The following is a 26,863-nucleotide window of genomic DNA, read 5'->3' as shown; positions in this document are numbered from 1 at the left end:
AGGTCTGATTTGATTCCCTATCTGGGCACATGCTGGGGTTCTATCCGAGGGTGTGCAAGAGGCAGCTGATCAATATTTCTCTCTTACATTGATGTTCCTCTCCCTCTCTAAAATCAGTAAAAGCAAACATTTAAATATATTTTTATTGATTTCATACAGGAAGAGAGGGAAAGAGGGACAGAAACATCAATAATGAGAGGGAATCGTTGATCAGCTGTCTCCTGCAGACCCCACACTGTGGATTAAGCCCACATCCAGGGCATGTGCCTTGACTGGGAATTGAACCTCAACCTCCTGGTTTATAGGTCATTGCTCAGCCACTGAACCACACCAGCTGGGCTTAAAACACACACACACACACACACACACATATATGGGGGGGGGAATAATAGATATATATGTATATTTTTTAATGTTTCTAGGTGGACTGTACTGGTTATAGTTTAATTCTCCTCTAAAACATGGCTGGTATAGAATTGGTTTCTCTTTTTAATAATTCAAATACCAACATTTTAAAATTGAAGTAGCATGATGTCAGTTTTCTTAATGCTACAGTATCTCCAACCACAAATTAATTGCTGATCCCTTTTTTGTAAAACAACCTTGAGAAGCAATGGCTAGATCACCATTTAATATGTCCCCCAAGGTAGCTATCATAATAGTTATTAGTAAAGGCTATAAATAGAATTTAAAAGGGGAAATCATAATCTCTCTTCTTACTCTGTGGAACTTTTACATAGAAATCAGTATTGTTATGCACCTATAGAGTTTGAATGTGCTTTCTGACATAAGTTCAGAGCGTTAACTCTATTCTGTTGCCACTGTACCACAACCACTCCTGAATATAAGTTTTCATTTTGTGCAAGCCCTGCCAATTTAACTTATCTTTGTGATTTTAAAAGTCACCACTAGATGGAGAGCTTTTTTGTCATCTTGGTTAATCTCCAAGTGAATTACAGTTGATTCTCATTCACAGATATGTTTGTGAATGTTGTGTATTTGCCGACTTGCTAAAATTTATTTATAACCCAGAATCAATACTTGCACCCTTCACAGTTATTTCCAGGCACATGCAGCAAAAAGCAAATCTCCCTGCATGCGCCCAGCTCAGGTTGAACGAGCGACGCTCTGCTTTTGGTTTGCCGTCATACTGTTATCAGGTGTCTTTTTCATGCTCTCGGGTATTTAGTGCCCCTCTTCTGCATTTTTGTGCTTTCTATTGGTGATTTCGCTATTTTTTTTTTTAATAGAAGGGAACTTCCTTTTTTCTTTTTTCTTTTTTAAATATATTTTATTGATTTTGTACAGAGAGGAAGGGAGAGAGATAGAGAGCTAGAAACATCAATGAGAGAGAGTCATCGATCAGCCGCCTCCTGCACACCCCCTACTGGGGTTATGCCCGCAACCAAGGTACATGCCCTTGACCGGAATCGAACCCGGGACCCTTCAGTCCCCAAGCCGACGCTCTATCCATTGAGCCAAACCGGTCTCGGCTGGTGATTTCGCTATTTAAAATGGCCCCTGGATGTAGTGCTGGCCAGCGTTCCTAAGTGCAAGAAGGATGTGTGGTGTGCCTTTGGAGAAAATAAGTGTATTAAGTAAGCTTCTTTCAGGCATGAGTTACAGTGCTGTTGGCCACAAGTTTAGTGTTAATGAACCAACAGTACTATTAAGGTTTCTTTGACACACTTAACACGTAAAGCAAGATTATGTATTGATTGGTTGTCAAAACAACCAGAGGCTCACAGGAACCTAAACCCTCATTTCCTCTAGGAGCAAACGGTTCTGTGTCCATTAATTTAGTGCCTGTGGTGACTCTGTAGACCATGAAACTAGCCCGAATAAGAGAATCAACTGTACTTTTTACAATCTTCAAACTCAAATGTCCTCCTGACTTTCAGGAAGGATACAGTGGACTAATTCCTCCAAACGCCTTTTCTCTGACAAGTCACGTGCTGTAGAATTCCCTTTCGCTTTTTAGCTTGCTGTCAGCGGTAATGAAAACAACTTTTTACCTAGAGACGGGAGGGGGAGGGTGGGGGAGAGGGAGTGTTTGTGTCACAGGAAGCTGAACTTTGGTCCAAAATGAGCATGTTACAAGAACTTGGAAATTCTAAGGAGAGTCTTTTCTGCTGTTTTTGACAAATTAGCAATGTCTTAATTTTGTTATTAGTGCAAATATAATGGAATGTTTAGGATAAGGGAATAGTTAGGTACCTGGGTATTTTATACATTGTGGTCAAATTCAGTTCTCTGTAAAGTACACCAGGCTTTGTGGCACAGGCCACTGGAACCCAGCGCATCGTCCTGGAAAGGCTGGGCTGGAGCTGCAGCTTACCTTCCGACGCTCTGCCCTTTGCAAGTCCCAGGCCGCCGTGCTGCTCTTGCAAGGACTTTGCCTGAATATTTCTCTCTCTCCTGAGTTAATTACCCAGTCCCTCCTTCAAAGGGCCCGAAGTAGGCAAGCAGTTCATGAAGTGGGAAGCCCTGGGCTGCAAAAGTCTCTGCATTAAATTAAGGTTCCTCTAATTAAGAGTTGTTTTCTTTAAGCTAATGCAGCTTCATAAGTTGGGCAAGATCCTTGAGCTTCTGTATTCCAGTAGCAAGAGCACTTTGGAAATTGAGATTTAAATCTTTGAGTTGTGTGATTTTCGTTAATCTCAGCATAATTTTCCTTTGCTGTGCATCGGAAGCAGGAGATCCTATCTATGTTTGAGAGGATTGGAAACTTGTGTGTGCATTCTCACACGGTAAGAGCTCAGCGAACGGGCGTGATGGAGACCAGGTTCAGGGGCAGTGTGCTGTGGGGCAGAAATCCCTTCCATTTGCTTTTTGGGGCTGTCTGGACAATTGCAGAAGTCTTTGATTACTTTTTTAGTCTTGACCTTGTACCTTTAGTGATAACTTTTTTCTACCTCTCCTCCCTCCCCGTCTCCCTCCCTGTTACACTTGTACTGTATTTGAGCTCTTCTGATGTTTATCTGAGAGTTGACCTGATAGAACCAGTTTTTATTTGTTGACTAAGTGGTTACTCTATAGCAGTGGTTGGCAAAGTGTGGCTCTCCCACAAAATACCATGGCCTGGGTGAGTCTATTTTGAAGAAGTAGCATTAGGAGCTTAAAAAATTTGGCTCTCAAAAGAAATTTCAATTGTTGTACTGTTGATATTTGGCTCTGTTGACTAATGAGTTTGCTGATCACTGCCCTATAGTATGAACACTTTCCTCATTTGTTTTCAGTCCTGAATTACGGACTAAGAAACAGCCTCCTAATACAGGTGTTTCAAGCATCAGCAAGTCAGGAGGGAGAAGGGAGAAGAGACGAGAATCCTCAAAATACCCACTTGTGAGGGAGGTAAACTTTAGATTGATTCCTTTTTGAGAAAAGAGCTGAGAAAGGGCTTCCGGCGTGCCAGAGCTCACCAGGTGGCCCTGCTGCTCTTGGGAAACACTGGCCAGTGAGCTGTGCTAGGCCCTGGCTTTCTCCAGCCTCAGTCCAGGCTCATGAACCTGTTGGACCCCTTCCTATGCTGCCTTCAAGATCCCCCCCCCTCCCGCCGCCCCTCCCTACACACACACACACACACACACACACACACACACCCGTGTCCCTTCACTAAAATCCTTCCTGTGTTGGATGCTCTTTGGTCATACTTGTTATTTCCATTGATATTTAGTCTTTAGGTTAAAACATTCCTTTCTTGATATTCTGAGCAAATCCCTGTTATTTTTACCTCCTGTATACCATTTCACAGAAATTACTTGAGAGGACCGGTCAGTAGTGATTCTTGTCCTCAGGTTGGGCCACAGTGACTGGAATATAAGTGGAAAGTGTGAGGTCTACTTGGAACTATTTGAGTTAATTTTAGATTTGTTTGCTTGTGGTAAGTCAGAAGTTTTGTCTGGATTGGAAGTTATCCTCATAGATACAATAAGGATCTGGAGGTCAGTTAGGTGTCCACTTGATGTCCTTTTATTTTATTTGTAACAATCTCTTCTGGGGTTAAGGCTTCCATACCCTTCAAGCCTGACCTCGGATTCATCCAGATTTCCCAGTGGGCTCAGGAGGTGGTCTGCGGAGCCAGGGCAGTCAGTCCACTCGGGGAGCGGTGCGCCAGGCAGGCCAGCCAGGCTCCCACTTGGGCTCTTTGAGGACCGCCCCCATGCCCTGCCTGCTCCCTGAGCGCAGGACCCAGGGCCTCCAGCTTGGGCCGGGGCATGAGAGGGCGCAGAGGTCCGCACTCGAGTCCACCGTGGCTCCAGGTGGTTTTCTGCAGCTGGGCTCCTCCAGCCCTACCTTGTCAGGTTGGCCTGGCCGGAGTCTGGGGCTGCCTGTTCTGCTGGGCCACCGGCTACGACACTCTGCTCTCCGTGGGCCGCTATGCACCCCTCCACGGCCCTTAGGATGACCTGGAGCCTCCGGTCCAGGGCGAGGAGGTGGGGCTCCGTGAGGATGGGGCTGAGCTGGTCTCCCAGCAGTGACTCCCGCATCACGTCACTGAGCCTGTAGTCAGCTTGGGCCAGCAGCTGCAGGTGCAAGAGCGTTTTCCTTTTTATCCTGGAAGGACACGGTCACAGGAAACATAAGTGTAAAGAAAATAACATCCTGAACTGACTTTCCCCACACAAAAAACTGTTGTAGTTGTTGATGTTCTGAGCCTCTCCCCCGATATTTTCTCAAGCACATTTTATTTTTTTATTTTTATTTTTAAATATATTTTATTGATTTTTTACAGAGAGGAAGGGAGAGAGATAGAGAGCTAGAAACGTCGATGAGAGAGAAACATCGACCAGCTGCCTCTTGCACACCCCCTACCGGGGATGTGCCCGCAACCCAGGTACATGCCCTTGACCGGAATTGAACCTGGGACCCTTCAGTCCGCAGACTGACGCTCTACCACTGAGCCAAACCGGTTTTGGCTCAAGCACATTTTAATGAAAACCAGGTAAAAAGGGACTGAATGAAAGAGGACCCGGTATTTCACAGCCCCTCCCCAACTTCCTTTTGGTCAGAGGCCTGAACTGTTTATACTATAGTAATTGTAATGCGATGCGGGACCGTACACATCTGACATTGCTGAGAGAATCAGGAGTGATTTAAAGCTGCGAGAAGTTTCTAGTTGTGAAATGAGTTGGGCATCTCGGGAGCTCTAGGTACTGCGGCCTCCAAGTTGTTTCTTGGCAACTTTATTTCTCGGTGTGAGATTCTTGAATCAAGGGATGAAAATGGGGTAGGTGGAGCTCCTGTCGACTTGAGGGTTCTGATTTATTTTCATGTGGAAGTCTGCCTGGGACTCAGATGCAGCCTAATTGTCCAGCTTTTGTCATAAACTGCTTGCCCTGTTCAGGAAGGGAGGCAGGCATAAAGAAAATTCTGGCTTTGTTCCGAGTCTTTCGGCTGGAAATGAATGAGATGGTTTTCTAGGTGTGAGTCCCATAGTTCTAATTAGCTCTAACTGCAGCTGAGCAGCTGGAAAAGCCTGCTGAGACCAGAGAGGACCAGGAGTAGGTTGAAGATTCTGCAGAGAAACGGTGGCCAGGGGAAGGTGTCATGCTTCCTTTCCATCTGAAAGCATTCTACTCGGATGGTGGCTAACTAGTCATATTTATGAGCTGCTGTGAGTGCTGGGTGAAGCAGAGGTCTGATTACTCATATCAGAGACAGGCTGTGCCAAAGTGGGCTGAATATTAAAGTGAGTGAGTGAGAGGTTTAAAAAAAGGTCCTAATTCATCCCATGCTGAAAGATGAAAGCTTCTGAGATGTCGGCAATTCCTGTCTGTCATTCCACCCACCCGTCCAGACCAATGGGAACTGAGCAAGAGCCTCAGAACGTGGTTGCGAGCAGGATCAAGGGTCGCAGTGGCGCCGTGCACTGAAAGCTCACCTGCAGCACTGGGAGAGTGGCGAGAGGATGGAGAGTTCGTCGTGGGAGTGTCGCCCAAACCTAGGGGGAGGACCAGGATCTCGTGAGTGGCCAGCAGACCTCCCTCCTCACTGTGCTTTCTCTCTTCTCTGCCTCAGCCTTTCTTTGGAAAGCACAGTTTAGGGCTCATGGCAGCTGCCCCTCCAGCCCCTGTCCTCAATCATGTCACAAAAGCCTTTGTCCAAGTGTCCAAAGATGTTAAACCCAAGCAATCCTTCACCTACTCACCAACTACTGAGGGCCAGACTCCGAGCATGAGCCACGTGCTCTGCCTCCGGGAGGGAACCCCGAGGAAAACCTATGCACAGCTCCCATGTTTCACTAGTGCCCTCGGGGTAGAGGAGAAGCGGGCAAGGAGACGGGAACGGACCGCAGAGCTTGGCAGCTGCCAGGGCTGCGGCTGTGGGGGAGGAGTGGGTGATACTTACCCTCTGGCATTGTCAAGATGAATAAGGAACCCATCATCCCCAAATTTGGTGAACATCTCATAATGGTGCCGGTCCATATTTCCTGTAAAGGAAGGAGGGAGGCATTGGAGCGAGGGGTCGGGGGCAGCAATAGAGGCCTGTTAGCAGTTCAGGTGAGTCTGAACCCAGGGCCACAGCTGTCATTTCCCCAGGGTGATTAGGGATGTTGCCAAGGGAGAAGGAAACAAGCCAACACACCCTAGTGTGGACTTTGCAAATCTAAGGCTTTCACTGTTTTTCCGCAAACCCTTAGGCTTAGGACTCAAATACTCTGCACCCATGTTGGCTTTCCTTCTTCACCTGAGTTCCTCAGCACAGGCCCATCGGGAAGGCAGACACAGGGTGAGTGAGCTGGGGCAGGTGCTGTAGGCCTTCAGCTCTGTGTGTGGCTGTACTGGCCGCATTCATAATTCTCCTAACCATTCCAGTGGGACACCGAGGCCTTCCCGCTGCCGCCCGTTCAGTGTACACCCTCCTCCTCTCCGCCCTGGTTTTGCCTTCCTTGGTCAAAGGGGTCAATCCGCTTGGGCCTGGCTTGTAAGCTGATACCCTGCCTTTGGAGTGACACCCCTTTCAGGAGGGGAACATGCTAACTTCTGAGGCCCTGAGCGATGTGGGTTAATCAGGCCTCGTGGTCTAGGCTGCAACTGGTGCCAAGGTCAGGGACAATCCCAGACCAGCAGCAGAGCCCTGTGCCAGGAGCCTGGGAGAGGGGGGAGGGACTTACCAATCAGGAAGTCGAAGATGGCCATGTCGATAACGTTGAGCAGCCGGTCGCTGTTGTTGTACGGGTAGATCTGCTTCACTGTGTCACAGTACAGAGGATTGACCTCCCACCTGAGGGGGAGAACCAGTCCTGGGGCTGGAAAAGCCAAGATGGCAAGGTGTTGGGGGCCCTCCTCACACCTCTCCCCACCCTTCAACCCCTGCCTCCCCAATCCTGCGTGTACATTCGGGTGGGTGCTAAGCAGACATGCGAGGTGCAGATTCCAAGTGGCGAGAAGGTTCTGGGTCCTTTTAGGACATGTCTCCTGAGCATCTGCTGTGCTGGGTGCCATGCTGATGGCTGGGGCAGCATGTGCCAGCCGGGAGAAGATGGGCAGCAGGGGAACGCCTGGCTCCGTGTCCTTCCCTCAGCCCCTGTTCATTCAGTCAGCTAACATGAACTGAGTGCCTACTATGTGCTAGGGAGTGTGCTGAGCCCCAGGGATACACGATGGCTCCTTGGCTTCCCGGGCAGACCTGCGGGCTCCTCGTGTGCTGCTCTGTGTCACAGCGGGTGTGCGCTGTGTTTTCAGAACCTGGCTGTTTCTATGGCCACCGCTAGACATTAGAGCTTCTGGAGTGGGGGCCTGTGTCTCATTTCCGTATCCCCTAGCACCCAAAGCTGGCAGACAGTAAGGCTCTCTAACTGGATAAATGAACTAAGGGAGGGGAATGGACTCGGGCCAGCTGGTCCCAGGATCTGTGATCTATATGAGATGAGACAAAGGAAGGCTGAGGTAGCTTTTGGGGCCCAAAAGCCAGGCTAGCCATAAGTCCTTCCTGTGGGACTGTGATCACTCTCGGGCTAACGTGCACGGCCAGGGGGCCAACTCACTCCTCTTTTCCGGCCAGCGAGTAGGAGCGGATCCAGGGGTTGGGCACTGACAGCCTGGGGGCCAGGTTGAGGGACGGCAGGAACGCGGAGAGAGAGCCCTCCAGCAGGTGGGGGTTGCCACAGACAGCGTACTCAGTCTTGCACATGTATGGGCACTTGGCGAAGAAGCACATGTTGCTGGCTGGAGGATGGGGGGAGAGGAGGAGAGAGAAGGGTTAGGGGGCAGACCATCTTCCTGTCCCCAGAGATCCACGGGAGGAAAGGGAACCCCTGAACTCAGCTGGGGGAAAGGCGGGAGGAGGAAGTACTGCCTTTTCCAGGTGGTGGGAGCTGTTAAACCTGCACCCTGTCCATAGTGGCAGAGTGGTCTCTGCTGGGTAACTCCCGATTCCCGGGAGGCTGCACTGTAGTTGGGTGCCTGCCCAAGTTAGTAAGCATCTCAGGTATGACCTTTTCCCACCTACCCACCCCCACCCCTCCACCCCCGTTCCTCCTGTAAAGCTCCAGCGGACCAAGGTGGAGTGTGGGATGGCTGCATACACCCATCCCAGTAATGACCGTGGCTCCTTACTGGGATGGGTGTGTGCCCCTATGCCGAACGTACTGGTGGCCACGCTGGCCTACTGTGTCCTCAGAAGATGGCTTTGGCCAGGACTCTACCTGGAGAGACGAAGAAAACGCTCTGCAGGATTTCATTCTTGGTGACCTCTAGGATTTCCTTGGTGACATTGACTAGCCTCCCCACTGTTGGTGGCACCCGTCGGAAGTCCAGGATCCTGAAAGAGAGGGGAGGGAACCCTGTTCAGATTGGAGCGATGGTTGGGGAGTCTGATGGTCGCCCGTTAGAAGTGGACTGGCATTCCTGGCCACACCCAGCCCCTGGGATCTCTGCAGCCCTACTTCAGAAAGGCTGATCCCTCCCCACCTGCTGTGTTCTAGGTCAGAGCTCATGTTTCTGTGTGTGTGTGTGTGTGTGTGTGTGTGTGTGTGTGTGTTTTGCCTGGGGTCTGGTTCCAGTGCAGCCTCTGATTCGGTGGGCCAGGCCGAGATGCTGAATTTCTGAAAAGCTCCCAGGGAGTGTCTGGCTTGCCAGTGTGCAAACTGCACTGAGAGTCACAAGGACTGGGCCAATAGGAGCTGAGACATTCAGGAACGTGTTTTTACCTCTTAAAACCATGGCCTCAGGCTGCCCGGATAACTGGGAGTGGTGCATTCTCCTTTTCAGAATGGGAAACTAGAGCAAAGGGCAATGTCATGCCCAAGATGGCAGCGTGACCCACCTGGCAGGGTTAGTTTTCTAAGTTTTTCTGTTACCTGAAACATGGTTTGTTTATCAGCTTGGTGGGGGGCAGGAGGAAGACCTGCTGGGTCCAAAAGCATCACTGAAGGAAGACATTCCGGGGAAGTCCCCCCGAGGGTCTGCCCAGCGCCCCCTCGTGAGCGTGGCCCCTGCCATCAATACCCGCTCCACAGGGCCAGACCCTACCTGTCCAGGTGGAAGGCTGCGATCTCGGCATTGTGTCTCTGGAAGTCAATGAAGTAGAAGAAGTCCTCGGGCGTCTCTTCCTCTCGCTGCTGTCTGAAAAGAAGGGAGGACTCATGCCCTGGACGTGGGCTGCGGCGGGAGCGGAGAAGATGGCTGACGAGCATGCCCACGGGGGAAGGAAAAAGGCCTTTTGCTTTTCATGTTCGCATAGGGACTGCCTGAGCGCGGTTCTCAGGTTCTCTGGGCCCTGGAACCATCCCATGGGAGCTGAGGGTGAGACTCGGGCACCAACTGATACCCAGAAGCCGGTCTATTACAAACCCCTCCTTAAAGCAGTGCAGAGACTAGAACTGAGATTCTGTATTCAATGCTCATTCCACGAGGCTCATCCGAGCCATTCACCCCATGGGCCTCTCAACTGGTTGGACATTTGGAACCTAAGTCCCTCTCCTTGGGTTCCAGTGGAGGACGGCGTTCTGGGGGGCATCACTGGGGCCATTGTCTCCTGTGCATGTCACCTCCAGGGAACATAAACTTCAGAGTCCCCAGCCTGTGGGCTGCAGACCCTTGGGGGCCAGGAATCTATAGATATACCAAGTCTGAAGACTGGACACGTATTATTTCACCCACGTGCTACAAAGTCTTAAAGGCATATATTCGCCTTATAAATGAAATGAAATTGATTTAAGAATATAACTGACTTCACAGTAGCCTTTTTCATTTCCTAGTTTTTCAGTCAAAACAAATACTGTGTGGAGTTCTAGAACCATTTGGAGAGTCCAGGTGGGTGTGAATGACAGTGGGTAGGGTGTTAACAGTCTGGCTACCCAGGTTTGAATCCTGGCTTCCCTGTCTGCAGTGGGAGGTTGGGGTGAGCTGGCTTCTCCAAGCCTCCGTGTTGTCATCTGTAAAGTGGGCAATTGAATAGTTCCTGGCTCATAAGGTTATTGACCCACAGACTACCATGTAATGTGGTAGTAGAGATGCTAGTAATGACCTGATCAGGTCTACTCTTCCTTTTTAAAATTACCACCGTGAGCAGTTCAGTGCGTGGGCAGACTGGACAGTCCACAGGTGACTGGCTTGAAGACCTTAGGCCACTTTTACTAACTTTGGGTCAACACCCCGCAGAGCTGCCAAGGCTGGGAATGGAGGTGAGGAAGGCAGTCACTTACCTCATGGGTTTGAACATGGCCTTCCCGAAGTCCGAGAACCTCAGAACCAGCTTGAGGTGGACCCCACTGGGCTTCACAACTGTGAGGGGATAAGGGTGAGTTAGCCATGCTTCTGGGACGAAACTCAGGGCCGGGACCTTTGTCATTCAATAAATCCAACCGACTTCTTCTCTAAGGACTAGAATTGGCTTTGCAAAGCCTGCAGGGTACATTCCATTGCATCAGGCCATGGTGAGGGTGCCAGAAGCTAAGGACAATACCTTTTCTGCCGTTAGGGGAACAGGGCAAACAATATAGGTTTCTCCAACAGACACGGCAGACCCCAAAGTATGTTCCCTGAGAACTGCTGCTGACTGTCCTTTGGCACCTTGTAGATTCCGATGCTGCCCTCTGCTGACCTGCATTAGTGGATCAGTTTATCTGCGTATCTTCCATGTTAAGACCAAACGGGGCTGGGACGGCTGGGTGAGCAGGGCACCTGAGATAAGCTCGCACGACCCTGCCAGTGAGAGCTCCCTCCTCGTGTGTCCATCCTGGGCACGGCCCCCACCCACCCTGTTCCCACCCGCTGTGAGCCCCAGTAGGGTCCAGACGATGTCTGCTCTCTGATATGGCAGATGGCGGGTGTTAAAGAAAAGGGAAGTCCTGAGCCCCACAAATCTCTCAAACCTTCAACATGTCCCAACACATTGAAATGTCTGATGTGTGTTTGGTATATTGAGGTAAATGGATGAGGCTGCTTGTAGCCAGTGACTGGTCTGGGGCTTCAGTGTCCAGGCTTGGCCTGGCCACTCTGAGGCTGGGTAGGGTCCAGATATGTGTATACCCAATTCGTGACCCCCTGGGAGGGGCCTGTGCTGCATCTCAGGCCTGTCTCTGGTCCTATAAACCAGTGAGGAGTCTCAACCTCAGCTGCATTAGAATCACTAGGAACGGTTTTAAAACGCCGATACCCACACCTTGTCCTGTATAACCCAATGGAAACCTGGGGTCAAGGCCGGGCCTCTGCCTGTTCGGAGCGCCCAGGGGACGCTAATAAGTTGCCGGGGTTGAGGACCCCTGTCCTGCACAACAGTCTGTTAAATCTGAAAGGCACGCCAATCCCGATGAAGCTGGTCCCCGGGTCACACTGACCAGCAGGGACCTACACACCAGCCCCTCTGAAAGGGATTTTCCGTCGTGTGGGGGGTGGGAGAAATGCTGGCTTCTCAGGGACCAGGCAGAGTCCCGCCCCCTCAAGTCCCACCCAGGACCCCACAGAGGGGCGCCAGGTCCCAGGGTTCACACAGGGTGCCGGGGGGCTGGGGGCAGGCAGGGCCAGCTCACTTACTCTGGGTGCAGTCACACGCCCCAAGCAAGGCTTTCTCGTCCTGGCTGTAATCTGGAGGAGGACAGGAAGAACGGTCAGCGTCGGTGGGGGCGCCAACAACACGGGGCCCTGGACTCACTCACTGAAGGGGACACTGAGGCAGCCAGGGGCATCTCCCGCAGCCCCAGCTGGCTGTAGCCTCGCCCTGTTCCATCCAGCCCCGTGCTCACTGGCCCTTCCGTGGACAGGCCTCAGTGCCTGTCTGGGAAGCCGATGCTGGTTTTGTCTCTGCCTCAGCCTGCTCTGTCAGGGAGACTGCCGTGCCTGACCGCACAGACCTGGGCACAGCAGGCCTGTTGGAACCCGGCTCCAGCCCTGGTCCCTGGCCGAGTTGTGCATCCTCTGAGTCTCAGTTCTCCACCAATAAGATGGCAGGGAGGGGTCCACACCCTAAGGTCACTGACAAGAGAGGGATGCCGGGTGGAGAGGGAGTGCTCGCTAAAGGGAGCCATCACGTTTGTTAAGTGGATGGAACACCTCGTGCTCCCCTGTGGGGTTGTGAGGAAAGGGAGAGCGAGAGCGAGCGCGAGCGAAAGAGAGAGGAGGGGTTTCTGTCCACCAGGAGTCTGAGACAGCCCTTTGCTATTGCACCCCACACCTGGGTGGTTAACCAGCCTCCCTCTCTGGGGGACACGCGGTCTCTGCCTGGTCCTGGGAGCTCACCTGCACTGATGGTGGGGAAGTGCCTCATGTCGTGGAGCAGTTTGCTGACGACAGGACTCGACCGGGAGTACAGCCCTTGGCGGTTGATTCCCAGGTGGAACTGGACCCAGCTGGCCTCGAGGCGGAGCTGCACTGGGGGGTCCAGGGAGGTGAGGTTCAGCTGCTCTTTGTATATCTTGTGTCGCCTGAAAGAGCAGGGGAGTGGGTTTTGTTTAAGTAGGAGACACAACAATGCAAAGACCCACTGAAATTATCAACAGGAGCATTAGCACCTACCACGGGAGGGGGGAGGGGGGGGCAAAATAGCCACACAGTCCTCCTCTGCCCTCAGAGAGCTTACAATCTAGTGAGCCACGAAGCGGGCAAGTAAGTCACACAATACCAGACACAATAGATGAACAGCTAATACGAGCTGAAGGAAATGGGCTGGTGGTTGAAAGTGAAATTGGGGACCTCAGAACCTGGGCCTCTCCGTGCACGCTCCCATTAACAAGTCCGATCTTCTGTTTCCCAGCATTTTCTGACCTCAGGAGCCAGGAGACGGGAGAGAAGGGAACTGGTGGGAATGGAAAGACTAGAGGGGTGAGGGGCCTTACACAGAGCCGGAGGCTGAGTTAGATTAACTGCCGCATCGTAAAGGAAAAGGAGAACTAATGGTCCACTTACTGTTTGTCCTGCCAGGATAAAAAGAAGAAGGCGAAAAGCCAGGCCCCTGCCATTGAGAGGCGTAGAGTCTAGTTTGGGGGACAAGTTGTGTGTGTAGGACATGATCAGAGCAACATACAAGGCAGTGGTTTGGACAACACACCTTCAAGTTTTGAGGAAGGGAAGATGACTGCGTGACAGGCAGTTGGGAAGATTGGGTGGAATGGGCGGGATTCAGTGGGGGGGTTGGATGGAAGAGGAGCCGTGAGGTGCTCTTGGATTAGGACCATCTGAGCACTGGAGGGCAGCCAGGGACAGGCAGGTCTGGGGCTTAGAGAGGAAGCTGAGTCCGTCACTGGTTGAGTAAAAGATGGAAGTCTTCTGGTTGGAAAGAAGGCCAATTAGCACGATGTCACCTGGCTGGGTCTAGCTGATGACGGGTCAGGGTTTGGGTGTTCCCACACATGTGATGCCGCTCACACACACACCCCTCCCCCCAGGTCTGTGATGGAGCGAATGGCAAATCAAACATGGCCGACATTCTTAGAGTGTTAAGCATTCTTATTGGCCTAAAGTTTTTCAAATTTCCTCTATATCAAATGTAGAAGTGTTATACAAAAGGAAGAAATATCCACAATCATTTTTAAGATAAAACCCCAATTCTCAAAGAAAATTTCACTTGGTCACCCCTGGACTGTATCTCTGAGAATACAGACCCTCGGGAGCAGAGTCCCCTAGTGGAAGTGTTGGGGAAGTGCTGAGTACCAATTTGGGTCACTGAGTTCAGGTCCAATATGCAACTGAGCTGTCTATCCCCCCCCCCCCCCCCATGTGAATAAAGTAACAGCATGGCCCTGACGGGTTTGGCTCAGTGGATAGAGTGTCAGCCTGTGGACTGAAGGGTCCCGGATTCAGTTCCGGTCAAGGGCATGTACCTTGATTGCAGGCACATCCCCAGTGGGGGATGTGCAGGAGACAGCTGACCAATGTTTCTCTCTCAACGATGTTTCTAACCCTGTCCCTCTCCCTTCCTCTCTGTAAAAAAATCAACTATATATATATATATATATATATATATATATATATATATATATATATATATATATATATTTATATATATATTTATATGTGTGTGTGTGTGTGTGTGTGTATATATATATATATATTTATATATATTTTATTTTTTTTTATTTTTTTTTAATAAAGTAACAGCATGACTGTCCTCGGTGGGTTTCTGTCCTGGGGGAAAGGCAGCTTCCTGAGGAAGGCGCACAGGTTAGAAGGTGTTCACATCAGTGGGTGAATGGGCCCTGGCAGCCTGAGGTCCTGGCTTCTCTCAGCACCTGCTCCAGCCCCCTGCAGCCTCTCGGCATTTCTACTAACATAGGAAAGTCCACCCCACCATCAATTTTTTTTTTTTTGCTAAAATTTTTGCATATTTCCTTTTATTATTGTGAATTCTGTGCCGAATAAAGTACCTAATCACATAAAAGTGACTGAACATTGAGTCGTGGTTTTGTAAACATTTGGTTCCGTATTCATTCATTTTGATTTCGGAGTTTTCATTTGTGAGCCAACACCTTTTCTTTGCTCAGGTCTCGGAGCATCTTAAAAGCTGAGATTTCTCTCCCGAGAGAGGGCGTTCCTCCGCAGCCTTCCTGCTCGGGGTGGGGGGTTGGGGTAACCGGTACACTTGATTTCAGTGACACACCTTAAACTGCTTCAGAGCCAGGGCTTTCGAAAGTCCAGGGAAAGGGCAAGTGGCTGACTCGGTCAGGAGGCCTCCTGCCAGATTTAAAAAAAACACACACTATATTGACATTTACTTTTATTTGGAAAAGTAGTCGGGCCAGGCTCCAGTTCCCAAGGCTACTGGGCGGCTAGGACTCTGGACTGTTGACCTCCCTGGGGAGTCTGATGGGAAGACTGGGAAGTCCTATGTTAGTCACCGGGACCAGAGCCGCAGAGAAGGGCGGGAGGAAGGGAACGGGCACAATGGGAGGCGGGCGGGAGGGCCGGAGCGTCCCTAAGTGGACCGACAGCCGAGGGGTTCCGGCTACGACAGCGCTGGGGTTACCACGTCCAAAACCAAACGGGGGAATTGGGGGCCCCTTCCAGATGGGGGACGAGTTGCTCTGCAGGTTCGTTTCCTGTTAGCTGGGCGCACACGGCTCTCGGTGTGCTCCTCTGTCCTTCCCAGAGCAACCGGGGGGAGCGGAGGGGGGTGCTTCACAGCACCCTTCCCACGTCTCTGCGTCTCACCCTGCACTGGTCTGGGGAGATGGTGTCACCCCCACGCTACACGGCCCACACACGGGGCGCTGGGGGAGGACGGAGCCTGGCCATCTCCCGTGTCCCCTGGGTCCCCATCAAGACCCCGGGATTCGTCCCCCAGGTCCGCAATTACTAGGGGATTTTCTCATCAACAAAACCGCTTCCTGGCCCCACGTGAGTCGACACGAGAGACGCCTTGCTCGATCATCGCCATCGTCACTCAGCGCCTGCTTACACCCTGGCTCCCGCTCCAGACTGAGTGAGACTCCTCAGGAGTGTGTTCCCTCTCCGGGCAGCCCCGCTCCTTGCCCTGGGATGCTGCTACGTCCTCAGTCCACGGGACATGACAGCCGTCTCCACCGACAGAACTCCCACAGGGGCCATCTCGAACGCCCCAGCTCCGGCAGGAGCCTTTCCCGCAGCTCCCACAGAGAACAAGCCGCACAGAACAAAACGCAGGCCTGGCTCGGGGGGCAGGGATGACGTGGCAACGCCCCGCCCCTGCTGAGAGGGGGCGGGCAGAACGCAGACGTGACGGCACCGTGGGGTTCAGCCCGAGCTCAGCGGGAGGGGGACGGCAGGAGAGGACACAGACTCGGCGTCACAAAGGCCTGGTCCTGCCTCACCAGCAACGTGGCCTTGAGGATCGGGCCAGGGGCCATGGCCACACACACAGGAGCTCACACGAGCCTACACCGCCCTACACGATGCCCATTCTTATTCCCAATTCGCAGATGAGAAGACCGAGGACAGGGCACGGCTTCCAAAGGGTGGCCTCCGTTGGCCTGTCGTGGGAGATGGGGATGCCGGCCGCTGTCTCGCTGCATCTTGGGAATGAAGTGTGGTGACATCTACCACAGAGCAGGCCCCGGGCACGGGTGCTCTCCTAATTATTGTTAGTGTTTGTGAAGACCAGAGACCAGGAGGAGCACAGGTTTTCAAAAACACAGTTGTTGTGGGCAACCAGAAACAGCCGGCTCTGCAAGCCGGAGCAAACCCCCGGAACATCCCCTAAGCACGGGCATGACATCGTGTGGTGCGGCTGCATCAGACACCGCCACGGTCATGCCTCGGCACGCCTGCAGAGCGCGGGATCACCGGGCACCCTGGGTGCTGCTGGTGCTTGTCTGCGGCCTCTCCGGGTGCGGACTAAGCAGGAACCCAGCGATGGAGGCTTTAGGGAGAAGCACTGTTTTCCGGCCTCTGAGTGTTCAGGCAGGTCTGGCCTCGGGACACAGGAGGGCGGCTCCCGGCGTGGGCGGGGGGGGGGGGGGGGGGGGGGGGGGGGCCTGGAAGCCTGGAGCTGGGCACCTCAGCTGCTCCTGGCGGGCTAAGGAGGGGCCTGGATCCTCTTCCTGGGGCGTGGGGAGCTGGAGCACGTGGAGGGGGACCACCCGAGGCCCAGTCCCTTCTGGGGTCCACAGGAGGCCTGGCAAGGAGGGGGGACAGCGGCAGCTCGGAGGGGCTCGGAGGACTGGGCCCCTTGCTCCAGGTCCCGGAAACGCCTCAGGTTGGGCCAGAAGCATCAGAGTGAACTTCCACGGGGCTGAGCTTTCAAATGAAACCTGTGCACGTGTCCGTTTCAATCTCCTTTCTCTCGACATTCCTCTCAGGAAGACTATTCCTCAGAGCGGTTGTTGTCATGATGGTGATGAGTTTGGAAAGACCCTCCTTCAGAATGTTTTACTTCTCCTGTGCTCAGACAATTTGGGGGCTCGTTTTTAAGAAAAAAAAGAGAACAAAACTATGAATATAAAATTAGGCAGGAGCGTGACTATTTATGCAGAACGAGGAAAGATGTCAACAAATCACCAGCGCCTTGAAGACTTGGGTCCCTTGTTCTGAGGTTTCATATGTACATGCACTATGTGCTGATAGTGACCTGCCTACCCCCTCTCACCCTCCCTTCTCCCCTCCCCGGCTGGCTTCCCTCCCCTCCCTACAGCTCTCTGCCCCGCGGCGGAGGGACAGACCCTGGGCTGAAGCTTGGTCAGTTTCGTGGTCACTATGCCAGTGACCTGTGCAATTCACAACCCAGAAATGCCTGCTGGCCACCCAGTGCTGTCACCTTCAGGCCGATGCGTTTAGCTCTCTCTGATGGACCCTCAGCCAGCGTCCGTGTGTGAGAACATCACACAGCAGCATGTGCTCACTCCAGAGCCATGTGGGGTGACCAACCCTCCCCCAGCGCCCCTTCACAGACTGGCTGGCTCCCCACCAGAGCCCTGCGGCTTGTCCAACAGGCCACAGGATGCTGACGATGCCTGTCCCTCCCCCATTCATCTCAGGGCCCCAAGGGCATATCTCCCATGTCATCCCTTTCTGCCCATCTGCCCCCTCTCCATCTCCACCTCTGAGCCCCGGAGGCCTGAGGGCAGCCCCCGGCGGGCAGCTGGGAGGCGGTGTGAGCGCACCTGGGCTGCAGCGATCTGCAGGCCCCAAGGTGTGTTCCCTAACTGCTCCTCCTTTCCCTTCCCGAGACAGAGGTATTGCACCCTCTGGAGTCCGTCTTCCAGCCCTGAAGGAGCATGCTTCGTTCGCTCATGGACCAAAGCTCGGTTTTGAGGGGTAGGTGGTGGGTGGCAAGGCTGCTGTATTGTAAACCAGAGAGGGAGGGACGGGTCCCGTGCCCCAGTCCTGGCTCTGCCGCTTACAGCTGTGTGGCCCAGGGCAGTTATCCAGCCCCTCCATCCACTCCTACTACAAGGAGGGTATAATTAATATGTCTGCCTTGAGGGACTTGGGTGAGGATTAAGCGAGTTTCATAGGTGTTTATGTGAGCTGCTATCACGGTGATTTCTGGGATTCCGTTTGTGTGTGGCCCTCTTAGCCAGACCGGTGGGTCACAGGCCTATTCATCATGAAGCTGATTTCGCTATGCCTCCTGTGGGTGGGGAAGGAGACTGGGAAGAATTATTTGTAACTACTGTTCAATTTCCTAGTTACCCGAAGACCTCCTGTATTCCTTGGGACAGCCCTGGGGGAGGCTGAGTCATGGCCTAAGAGATCCACATCCTAATCCTGGAACTGGTGACTGTTTCCTTATATGAGCGAAGGAATCGCCGAAGTGATTACCTCAGGGATCAGAGATGGCGCCATGGTCCTGGGTGATCCGGGTATGAATGTAGTCACACCCGCTGGCCCCGTTGTACCAAAGGGCAGACTGGCCCCGCTGGGAAACTGTCCTGAGCTGCCTCACGGTCCCCTGGCTGGTGAGTGGCAGCCACAGAGCAGCGATTGGAATCTGGCCAATTGGCTTTCGAAGCCAAGCTCTTCATAACCTGGTCCATGTGCCCCGCTCCGGCTTGACCAAAGGGTCCCGGGTTCGATTCCAGTCAGAGGCATGTACCTTGATTGTAGGGTCCTTCCCAGCCTCGTGCCCTGAATCATTGTGTTTCTCTCACACTGATATCTCTCTGTCTTTCCCTTTCTTTTCCACTCTAAAAATCAATGGGAAAATATCGAGAGGGAAGGAAAAAAAAGCCAAAACAACTTCCAGATCAATCTCTGAAGACAGGATGGACACCCTGGAGGCAAAGGTAAAAACGATCCCTGCGCTAAGGGGTCCCCAGAGCCAAGGCAGGGAACTAGCAGAAAGCTTCGAGCAGGGCCAAGCTTCCGAGATTCCTACAGAACTAAGCACCGAAGAGGACTGGCGAACATCCCTGGCCGCAAGCAAATAACACCGCCAGAGCCGTGAGCGCAGACCCTCTGGGACAGTCACAGTCACATCCCGGCAGCACAGGCTCTGCCGTCAGGCCCTCCGCTCAGAGAGCGCTCGCAAACCCGTCCTTGACACGGCCCCGGCCACAGGCCCTGGCGCCTGTGTCGCACACAGCTCATCTGTGGAGACAGTAAATATTAACACCGGACCGAGAAGCCCCTCAACCCGGTTGTGAGGTGGTGATTCCCGGAGCGCAGGCCCACAGCCCCAGACTTTTTCCCCACAGGGCGGCCGCCTCCCCGGTGTAGGCCAGAGGTCCCCACTCAGGGCCACTCCACGCCCCCAGGAGCACAGGATGCAGACGTGTTTGCGTCACAGCCGGTGTTGGGAGATGCTGCTCAACGCCCCGGAGAGCCGCAGGTCAGAAAGTGATCCGGCCCCGAAGGTCAGTGGGGCGGAGGGGGAAAGCCTTGGGCTGCAGCCAGGAAACCAGGAGCAAATAAAGCACCCAATGCCCTGAGGATGGCCCGGAAGTGGCTCTGGTGGATTCTGGCCGCTGTGCACGTCAATATTGTCCACAGATGGCCGAGAGCCTGCCTCGGGCCTCCTGAGCTCCCTCGGCACCTTCTGTTCAGCAAGAACTGCAAATGTTGTTTCGTTGTTTAAAAAATAAACGTGAGTCACACTAGGTCAGTGGTCCGACCAACCTCACAAGCATATTGCTAAAACACAGACACACGTGCTACTTGCAAAGGAGGAGGTACTGATCTTCTTAAATGTCATAATTTCAGTTCGTTTCATCCTCGAACTGTGCAGCCCTGAAATACACACACACACACACACACACACACACACAGTTAGCAAGTGACACCGACGAGTGTGGGTCCTCTTTCTCTCGCACCGTTCTCCTGAGCACAGAAAACAGCAGTCCTCAGCATGGACCAAGAAAAAGGGACAGCTTTAAAAACCCACACCCTGGGGCCTCTAATGTTCAAGGGTTTACCAGAATGTATTTCTTTTTAAAAAGTGTTTCAGCTTTGCCTTACTGCCTGTCATGCAGGCACGGGGCGTCTGAAGGAGACCTGAGTGCAGAGGGAGCTGACCGCCAGGAGGGGGAGAGGGGGTGTTAGGACGGGGGGTCAGGCTGGGCCACATATTTTTATGGTTCGGAGGCCAAGTTCCCGGGGGCCCACCCACAGATGGCATTCTCCCAAGGCCCTGGCCCGGAGCGAGCGCTCATCTGCATGGCATGATGTTTCCATCTGATTTGCAAACGGGATGACTGCATATCCTGGCCCGCTCTCCTCCCCAGCAGTCACCCACGGGGCAGGGTAACTTATGGGGACATCAGTGTGTTTTCTGTGCTTACAGAATTCCACGCACCCCTGTTCTGAGAAGGTAGCAGGTGTCTGAGAGCCAGACGCAGCAGATGGCTACACCGGTCACCCTGCTCCTTCTCTGGCTTTGGTATTTTTTTATTTCTGGAAAATCAAGGAATATGCTAGATAAGGGGGTTGACAGACAGTTGGAAGTGCCCAGAGAAGCACAAACTTTGGGGGAAGCACGTTGATACTCCAAGACGAGGAGAGGCGAGTCGGTTTGGGGTCGTGTGCTGGCCTGGGGGTGAGCCAGGGCGGTAGGAAATGGCGGCGTGCTGTGCCTGGGAATCCTGAGCTCGAGGTTGGCACAGAAACAACAGTGCCACGCCCCTGCAGGAGACCAGGTGTTGGAGCGTGGCGAGAGGGCCCTCCTCAAACATCCCGCTACCTAAGACTCTAAGAACGGCCCAGCCCCACAACATTAGTGGGCATGGAGAGAGGGGTGCCAGCGATGACCGAGATTGAGTTGCCAGCCCACCTCACAGAAAAGGGGTGTACGTTCCTTTTGGTTTAATTTTAGGGAGAAAAAACTCAATGTTATATTTCTTTCCCACTTGTGGGACGGAGTAAGGTCCTGCTACAGTCACAATTGAAGCCTGAAATCTCAGTGGCTTGACACAGCCAAGCCTTGTCCTCTCTCATTCATGCCACCGGTCTAGTGAAGATCAGTAGGGATTCCACTGAGTGACTCAGGGACCCAGCTTGGTGGACACACCAAGATCCCACCGCCTGGCCTTCCTAGTCATCAGGGCAAGAAAAGGGAGAAAGTGGTTAACGACTGGCTTAATATGGGATGCGTCTTTTTTTATTGATTGATTTCAGAGAGGAACAGGAGAGGGACATAGAAACATTAGTAATGAGAGAATCTTTGATTGGCTGCCTCCTGCACACCTCCTACTGGGAATCCAGCACACAACCTGGGCATGTGCTCTGACCAGGAACCGACCCGGTGACCTCTTGGTTCACGGGTCGATGCTCAACCACTGAGCCACCCCAACCGGGCTAGGATGTCTTTTCATTGAATGCTGTCAATAACTTGCATTTGTGTAGAGCTCGTCACAAATGTATGTTGGGGATTCTTTCCACATATTATCTTACCGGGGTCCCCTTGGGGCCTGTGACTAGATCACCCCTCGGACCCACCAGGGAGGAAAGGAAGATGCACAAGGTGGAGGTGACAGCATAGTAAGTGAGGAGGAGGAGGAGCTAACAGTCTGAGTGTCTGACATGGATCTTTTCTGCTTCTCCTCAGAGGCTGTCAAGAAAGCGAGGCCTTGTCAAGATGTATCTAGCCCAGTGGTTGGCAAACTCATGAGTCAACAGAGCCAAATTTCAACAGAACAACGATTGACATTTCTCTAGAGAGCCAAATTTTTTAAACTTAAACTATATAGGTAGGTACATTGTTATTAACTTCATTAGGTTACTCCTAAGTTTTTGGCCTTTGCTAAAAACTCAAGGGGCCAAAGAGCCGCATGTGGCTCGCGAGCTGCAGTTTGCCGACCACTGATCTAGACGGTTGATGGAACCACCCTGAAGACCAGGGTGACGGTGTGGTGGGAGCATGAAACCCACGGATCCAGCTGCTCTTGAGAAAGCAATGACTGTACCAAGATGTTAGTGAGATTTTTGCCAAATGGGCTGATTTCCCGACACAAACTCATTTCCTTTCTGGTTGAAATACAATCGCTCCCCCTTCTCAGAACTGCTTTAACGCTGTGTTGCAACACACCACTTGCGCTCGCTCTGGGCTAGCTGAGTCCCAACCCCATCCTGACCTCACACCACGGCTCTGGCTCAGCGGTTGAGTAAGACCTCTCCCGAGAGTGACCCATGGGTCCGGATTCGGCTATTACAAAGAGCCAATTTTCACCTTTTGAACTCAAAAATTTGTCTTCAGAAGAAGGGGAGCTTGATATCTATTCAAAAACAGATTGAAAAGAGAATAAATGAAGAGCTAATCAGTGGGTCCTACAAGGGGGTTGAGGCTAAGGAGGCTTGACGAGGGGGTGAGGGGGTGGGGGAGGTGCTTCTTGAAGCTGGAAGGACCACAATGGGGGGAGAGAGACAGTTTCGGAAACGGTTTGCCTCTATAGCAGTCAGCTCAGGCTGCCTGACAAAACACCATGGACTGATCGATCACCTGGGACAACAGAAGCTGGTTTTCTCTTAGCTCTGGAGACTGAGCGTCTAAGGTCAGAGTGTTGGCAGGTTGGAAGCCCTCTCCTTGGCTTACCGAGGGCTGCCTCCTCACTCTGTCACCGCGCAGCACACACAGCCCTGGTGCCTCTCCTTGTTCCTGTAGAGACACCAGTCACGTTGGAGTAGGGCCCCATCCTTCGACCTCATTTAACCTTAACTGCCTCTCTGGAGGCCCCCTCTCTGAACACAGTCACAATCTGAGGTGTCCTGTGGGTTAGAACGTCAATGTACGAATTCCGTGGGAACACAGTTCAGTCCACCCCAGCTTCCTTAGGGTTCTATTAGGTTTCTTTCTCATTGACACATGAGAAGAGCTCTTACCACTAACAGCTGCCTGCCCGTCGCCCAACAACTCATCAGCATAAGGGACTTCCCTGAGCCTTTGCTTGGTAGAACAGTACGAAGCTACGTAGACCACCTCCTCTTCGATGGCCACGACACCTGATAATCTCCCCAGAGGGCCTTGGATCTATTTTGGCCAGCAGTGTGGCAGAAGTGACACTTAGCAGGTTCTGGCCAGGACCTCGAGGGGCCATGCACACTTCCTCTCTCTCTCTGGGTAACCTGCTGAGGCCAGGTGAACACGCCTGATTTGCCAACTGGGGGATGAGAGGCCATGTGGAGCTGAGGTCATCATCTCAGTCAAAGTCTTAAATCCATACACTGGGACCCAGAACAGCAGAGCTCAGGTAGCAGCTGATCACGGGTGCCTGAGTGAGCCCATCAGAGACCAGAAGAACCACTCAGCTGAGCCCAGCCCCAATTGCTGAGCTGCAGAATCAGGAGCTAAGTAAAAGGTTCTTGCTTTAAGTCACTAAGCTTTGAAGTGACTTGTAAAATAGAAAATGTAACAAATTTTAGTTCTCTGGGCCTAAAAGATGTTTTCTTGTGTTCAAGGGACCAGAAACATTGGATTAGCCATGGGGGTGGGGAGCAGGTGGTAGAGAGTAAATACCATGCTCTCATTGGTGATAACAGCTGGGATGGGGGGAACAATAGGAGAAGGAGGCTTGAGTTTTAGGCACATCAATTTTAAAGAACGGAAGAAAAGAAGTTAACTCTGTTTCCATATTCCAAATCGGTGTGCTTAGGGTTTTTTCCTAGATGTGGAACCTTCTTAAAAACAAACAAACAAACAAACAAAAAAAAAAAACTTACACCGAATCCCCAATGTAATGCATTGCTATAAATCTCATTTAGGTGTTAAATATGTAAAATTATTTTTAAAAGCTAATCTGTAAGAACAAGAGGGATAATAGGATTATGAACTCAAGCATTCAAAACCAGGGGTCAGGGAAGACAGGAATCGTCTTATTTCTGCACTTAATTAATTTCTACACATTGTTTGGCAGCAGGGTCTAGAAGATCCTGATAAGCACACAGAAGTAGCTGAGACTGGAAACGGTTTTCAGCAGCTCACCTTGCAATCTCAAGATTCTACTCAATTAAACAGAGACGCACGGCGGGGGCTGGCGGCGCCATCTGTCCACATAAAGTTCCACATGGAAGGCTCAATGTGCTACCATGTGCATAACACAACCCAGCTCGAGTTCTCTCATCAAATTACCTTAAGGGACACTTTTTCATGATGAAAATAGCCATTTGCACAACCCTGAACCCTGTAAATCCTCAATGCACACTTGGAAAACGTCCCATGTTCTCCCCCCGACAGCCTTGGGAGAAGAGATTCTGATTGGAGATGGGCGAAGCTTGAAAAACGGAGGCTCCAGAAGGCTTTAGGGACCACAGACTCACCCTAATTTCAGAAGAAGAAACACGGTCCTACATAAGGGGCGTGCTCTCCTCTGGATTCAAATACAGGTGTATTGGCTCCACATGGAATCTCTTTTTCAGGAGAAAGAGACGTGAGCCCATGAATGAGCTGGGGTTAGGTCATTTCTTCTTTGGGCCCCCACGGAGAGAGTAAGGTGGGCTTAAGAGAAAGCCCAAATAAACAAAGATTCTAATCTGCACAGGTGAGGAATCTGTTACGGATGAAGTTGTTTTTGAAAAGTCTTATTAAAGCTCCAGAACAGTAGCTATAGGAGTCAGACCCTGTGGGAGGCATAAGTGGAGACCCCTTTCCAGCATCACTCTGGTCACAGCAGTTCTGGGCACCCAGCCGGGTTTTGGGGGACCTGCTGTTCCCCACACTGAGCCACATGGATTGAATAGAGAACTGAATGGCGAGTTTCCCATGGCCCCGCCTCCCCGGTGTCAGTGATTGGTTGAGGGGTTGGCATCCTCCTCAAAGCTGGGCCAATCATAGCCCTTACGTTTCCCAGTCCTGGCCAATCAACGTCTTTGTAAAGGGTCTTTGAATCTGGAAATCGGAGAAGCCCTTTACTCAGTCGCTGTGGTCCCAGGGCTGTTGGGATTTGAAACTGCAGGAGGGGGATTAAGACAGGCAGATGGACTAAGGCGAAGGAGAGTGGAGACAGCTGCCCTTACTGAGTTTTGGTTTCTGAGTCTCCACTTTCCCTTTTCCTGCTTCTGTTAGTCTGAGTTGGGTTTCTATCACTTGAAACCAATGCAGGCAACACTTTGCAAAAAATAATGAACTATGCACAGAATGCAAATTTTGATTAAATTTAAGGGAAATATAGGCCTCATCACTTAGGTAAAGGGCCTCCAATGACCCTATTTAAAAAACAATCCTACACCCCGGCCAGTGTGGCTCAATGGTTGAGCATGGACCCATGCACCAGGAGGTTGCTGGTTTGATTCCTGGTCCCGGCATATGCCCAGAGTTGCTGACTTGGTCCCCGGCAAAAGGCACCCAATCAGTGTTGCTGTTTCCTTCTCATCGATGTTTCTCTCTCTCTCTCTCTCTCCCCTCTTCTTTTTCTCTGAAATCAATTAAAAAAAAAAACACCACACATATTAAAACAAAACAAAAACCCCTACAATGAAACAATGGGGCTTGATTTGCTTATGAAGCTGTGCTTGGTCAATCTGACTTTCTCTCGTATCCCTGAATACTCAGAGGTGCACAGAATGGATGAATAAGCAGCTGCTGGTTGTGCATAATTCTTCCCTTGGAGTGAAAAAGCTTGAGCTGAGCTGGGTGTGAGACAAAGACACCTTCCCTACAGGACTGGTAACCGCTCAGCCAGGGGAGAAAGTGAGTCAGAGATACAGAAATCCCACTTGCATGAGCCTGAGACCCCGTGGCACATTCGAATTGGCCAGGAGAGACGGCCCGTCCCTCCCCTCGGACTCCGCTTTGGTTACTGCCATCAACAGTGTTAACTCACGCCCTACAGGGGCTGGGCCTGGGCCTCGGCAGCTGAAGGCCGGCTTCCTATGGGAGGGTGAGCCGCTCTGATGTCAGGCCGGCAGAGCTCTTCGCTAACCATCAACCTTGCCCATGTTTTCCCCCACCCTGCCCCCCCCCAGGGGCTGCCTGGTAGGTCCCGGCCCAGCTCCTCCGTCCCTGTGCCCCTGGGCCAACCCTCCCGAGGTTTCCCTTCCTCTCCCCATAGTTTGCTGAATTTTATGCCAGGTTCTTGGTTTCTTAGGAACCGTAGTCCTCTACTATTTTCTGTTTCCTGTGGCTTCCCAAACTCGTGTGGTTTATTGTGAACGAACCCAATAAAAGAGGCCCTTTGCTGCTGCTTCACTCTGCCTCCTGCTCAAGCCAAACGATGTTGGCCGCCTCCAGCGATCGGCCTCCAAGGTCAGCTGGAGGGATGGGAAGTCCGGGATGCCAGCATCTGCGAGGCGCTCCAGCGCGGTTCTGTCCTGACTTCACATTTCCACGCAGGGCACCCTGCCAAGCGACAGGCTGCAGAAAGAGCTAAGCCTTTTTTTTTTTTTTTTTTTTTTCCTTTCCGCACTCTGGTTCTCATTAGGCTTCTGAGTGTGTGCCCGCCGGTAATGACAGGTACACAGATGCTCCTCTGCTTCACCGCCAGGGCGGCTCTTTAAAACGCTCTCCCGGGCGGCGGGCGGCGGGCGGCGGGCGGCAGCCTGCTTCTGCAGGCTCCGCAGCTCTCCCAGCCCCAGCTAACGGG

General features: G+C 52.1%; 1 protein-coding gene across 1 annotated transcript in view; it reads right to left on the bottom strand.

Moving 5' to 3' along the window:
- Nucleotides 1-3,949: 3,949 nt before the first annotated feature.
- Nucleotides 3,950-26,863, bottom strand: part of FAM20A (FAM20A golgi associated secretory pathway pseudokinase) — a 30,284-nt gene continuing 7,370 nt past the window's right edge. The window contains exons 2-11 of the mRNA XM_084862432.1: nucleotides 12,684-12,868; nucleotides 11,982-12,032; nucleotides 10,652-10,730; nucleotides 9,477-9,569; nucleotides 8,651-8,766; nucleotides 7,991-8,171; nucleotides 7,118-7,227; nucleotides 6,352-6,433; nucleotides 5,885-5,944; nucleotides 3,950-4,557 (exon numbers count right to left, since the gene is read on the bottom strand). Of these exons, the coding sequence (XP_084718558.1) occupies nucleotides 4,293-4,557; nucleotides 5,885-5,944; nucleotides 6,352-6,433; nucleotides 7,118-7,227; nucleotides 7,991-8,171; nucleotides 8,651-8,766; nucleotides 9,477-9,569; nucleotides 10,652-10,730; nucleotides 11,982-12,032; nucleotides 12,684-12,868 (1,222 nt within the window). The 3' untranslated portion in view covers nucleotides 3,950-4,292. The remainder of the gene's footprint in view (nucleotides 4,558-5,884; nucleotides 5,945-6,351; nucleotides 6,434-7,117; nucleotides 7,228-7,990; nucleotides 8,172-8,650; nucleotides 8,767-9,476; nucleotides 9,570-10,651; nucleotides 10,731-11,981; nucleotides 12,033-12,683; nucleotides 12,869-26,863) is intronic.

Source organism: Pipistrellus hanaki, assembly GCF_964339955.1.
Source record: "Pipistrellus hanaki genome assembly, chromosome: 16".
NCBI classification, from domain to species: Eukaryota; Metazoa; Chordata; class Mammalia; order Chiroptera; family Vespertilionidae; genus Pipistrellus; species Pipistrellus hanaki.
This window is presented reverse-complemented; position numbering and strand designations above follow the sequence as displayed.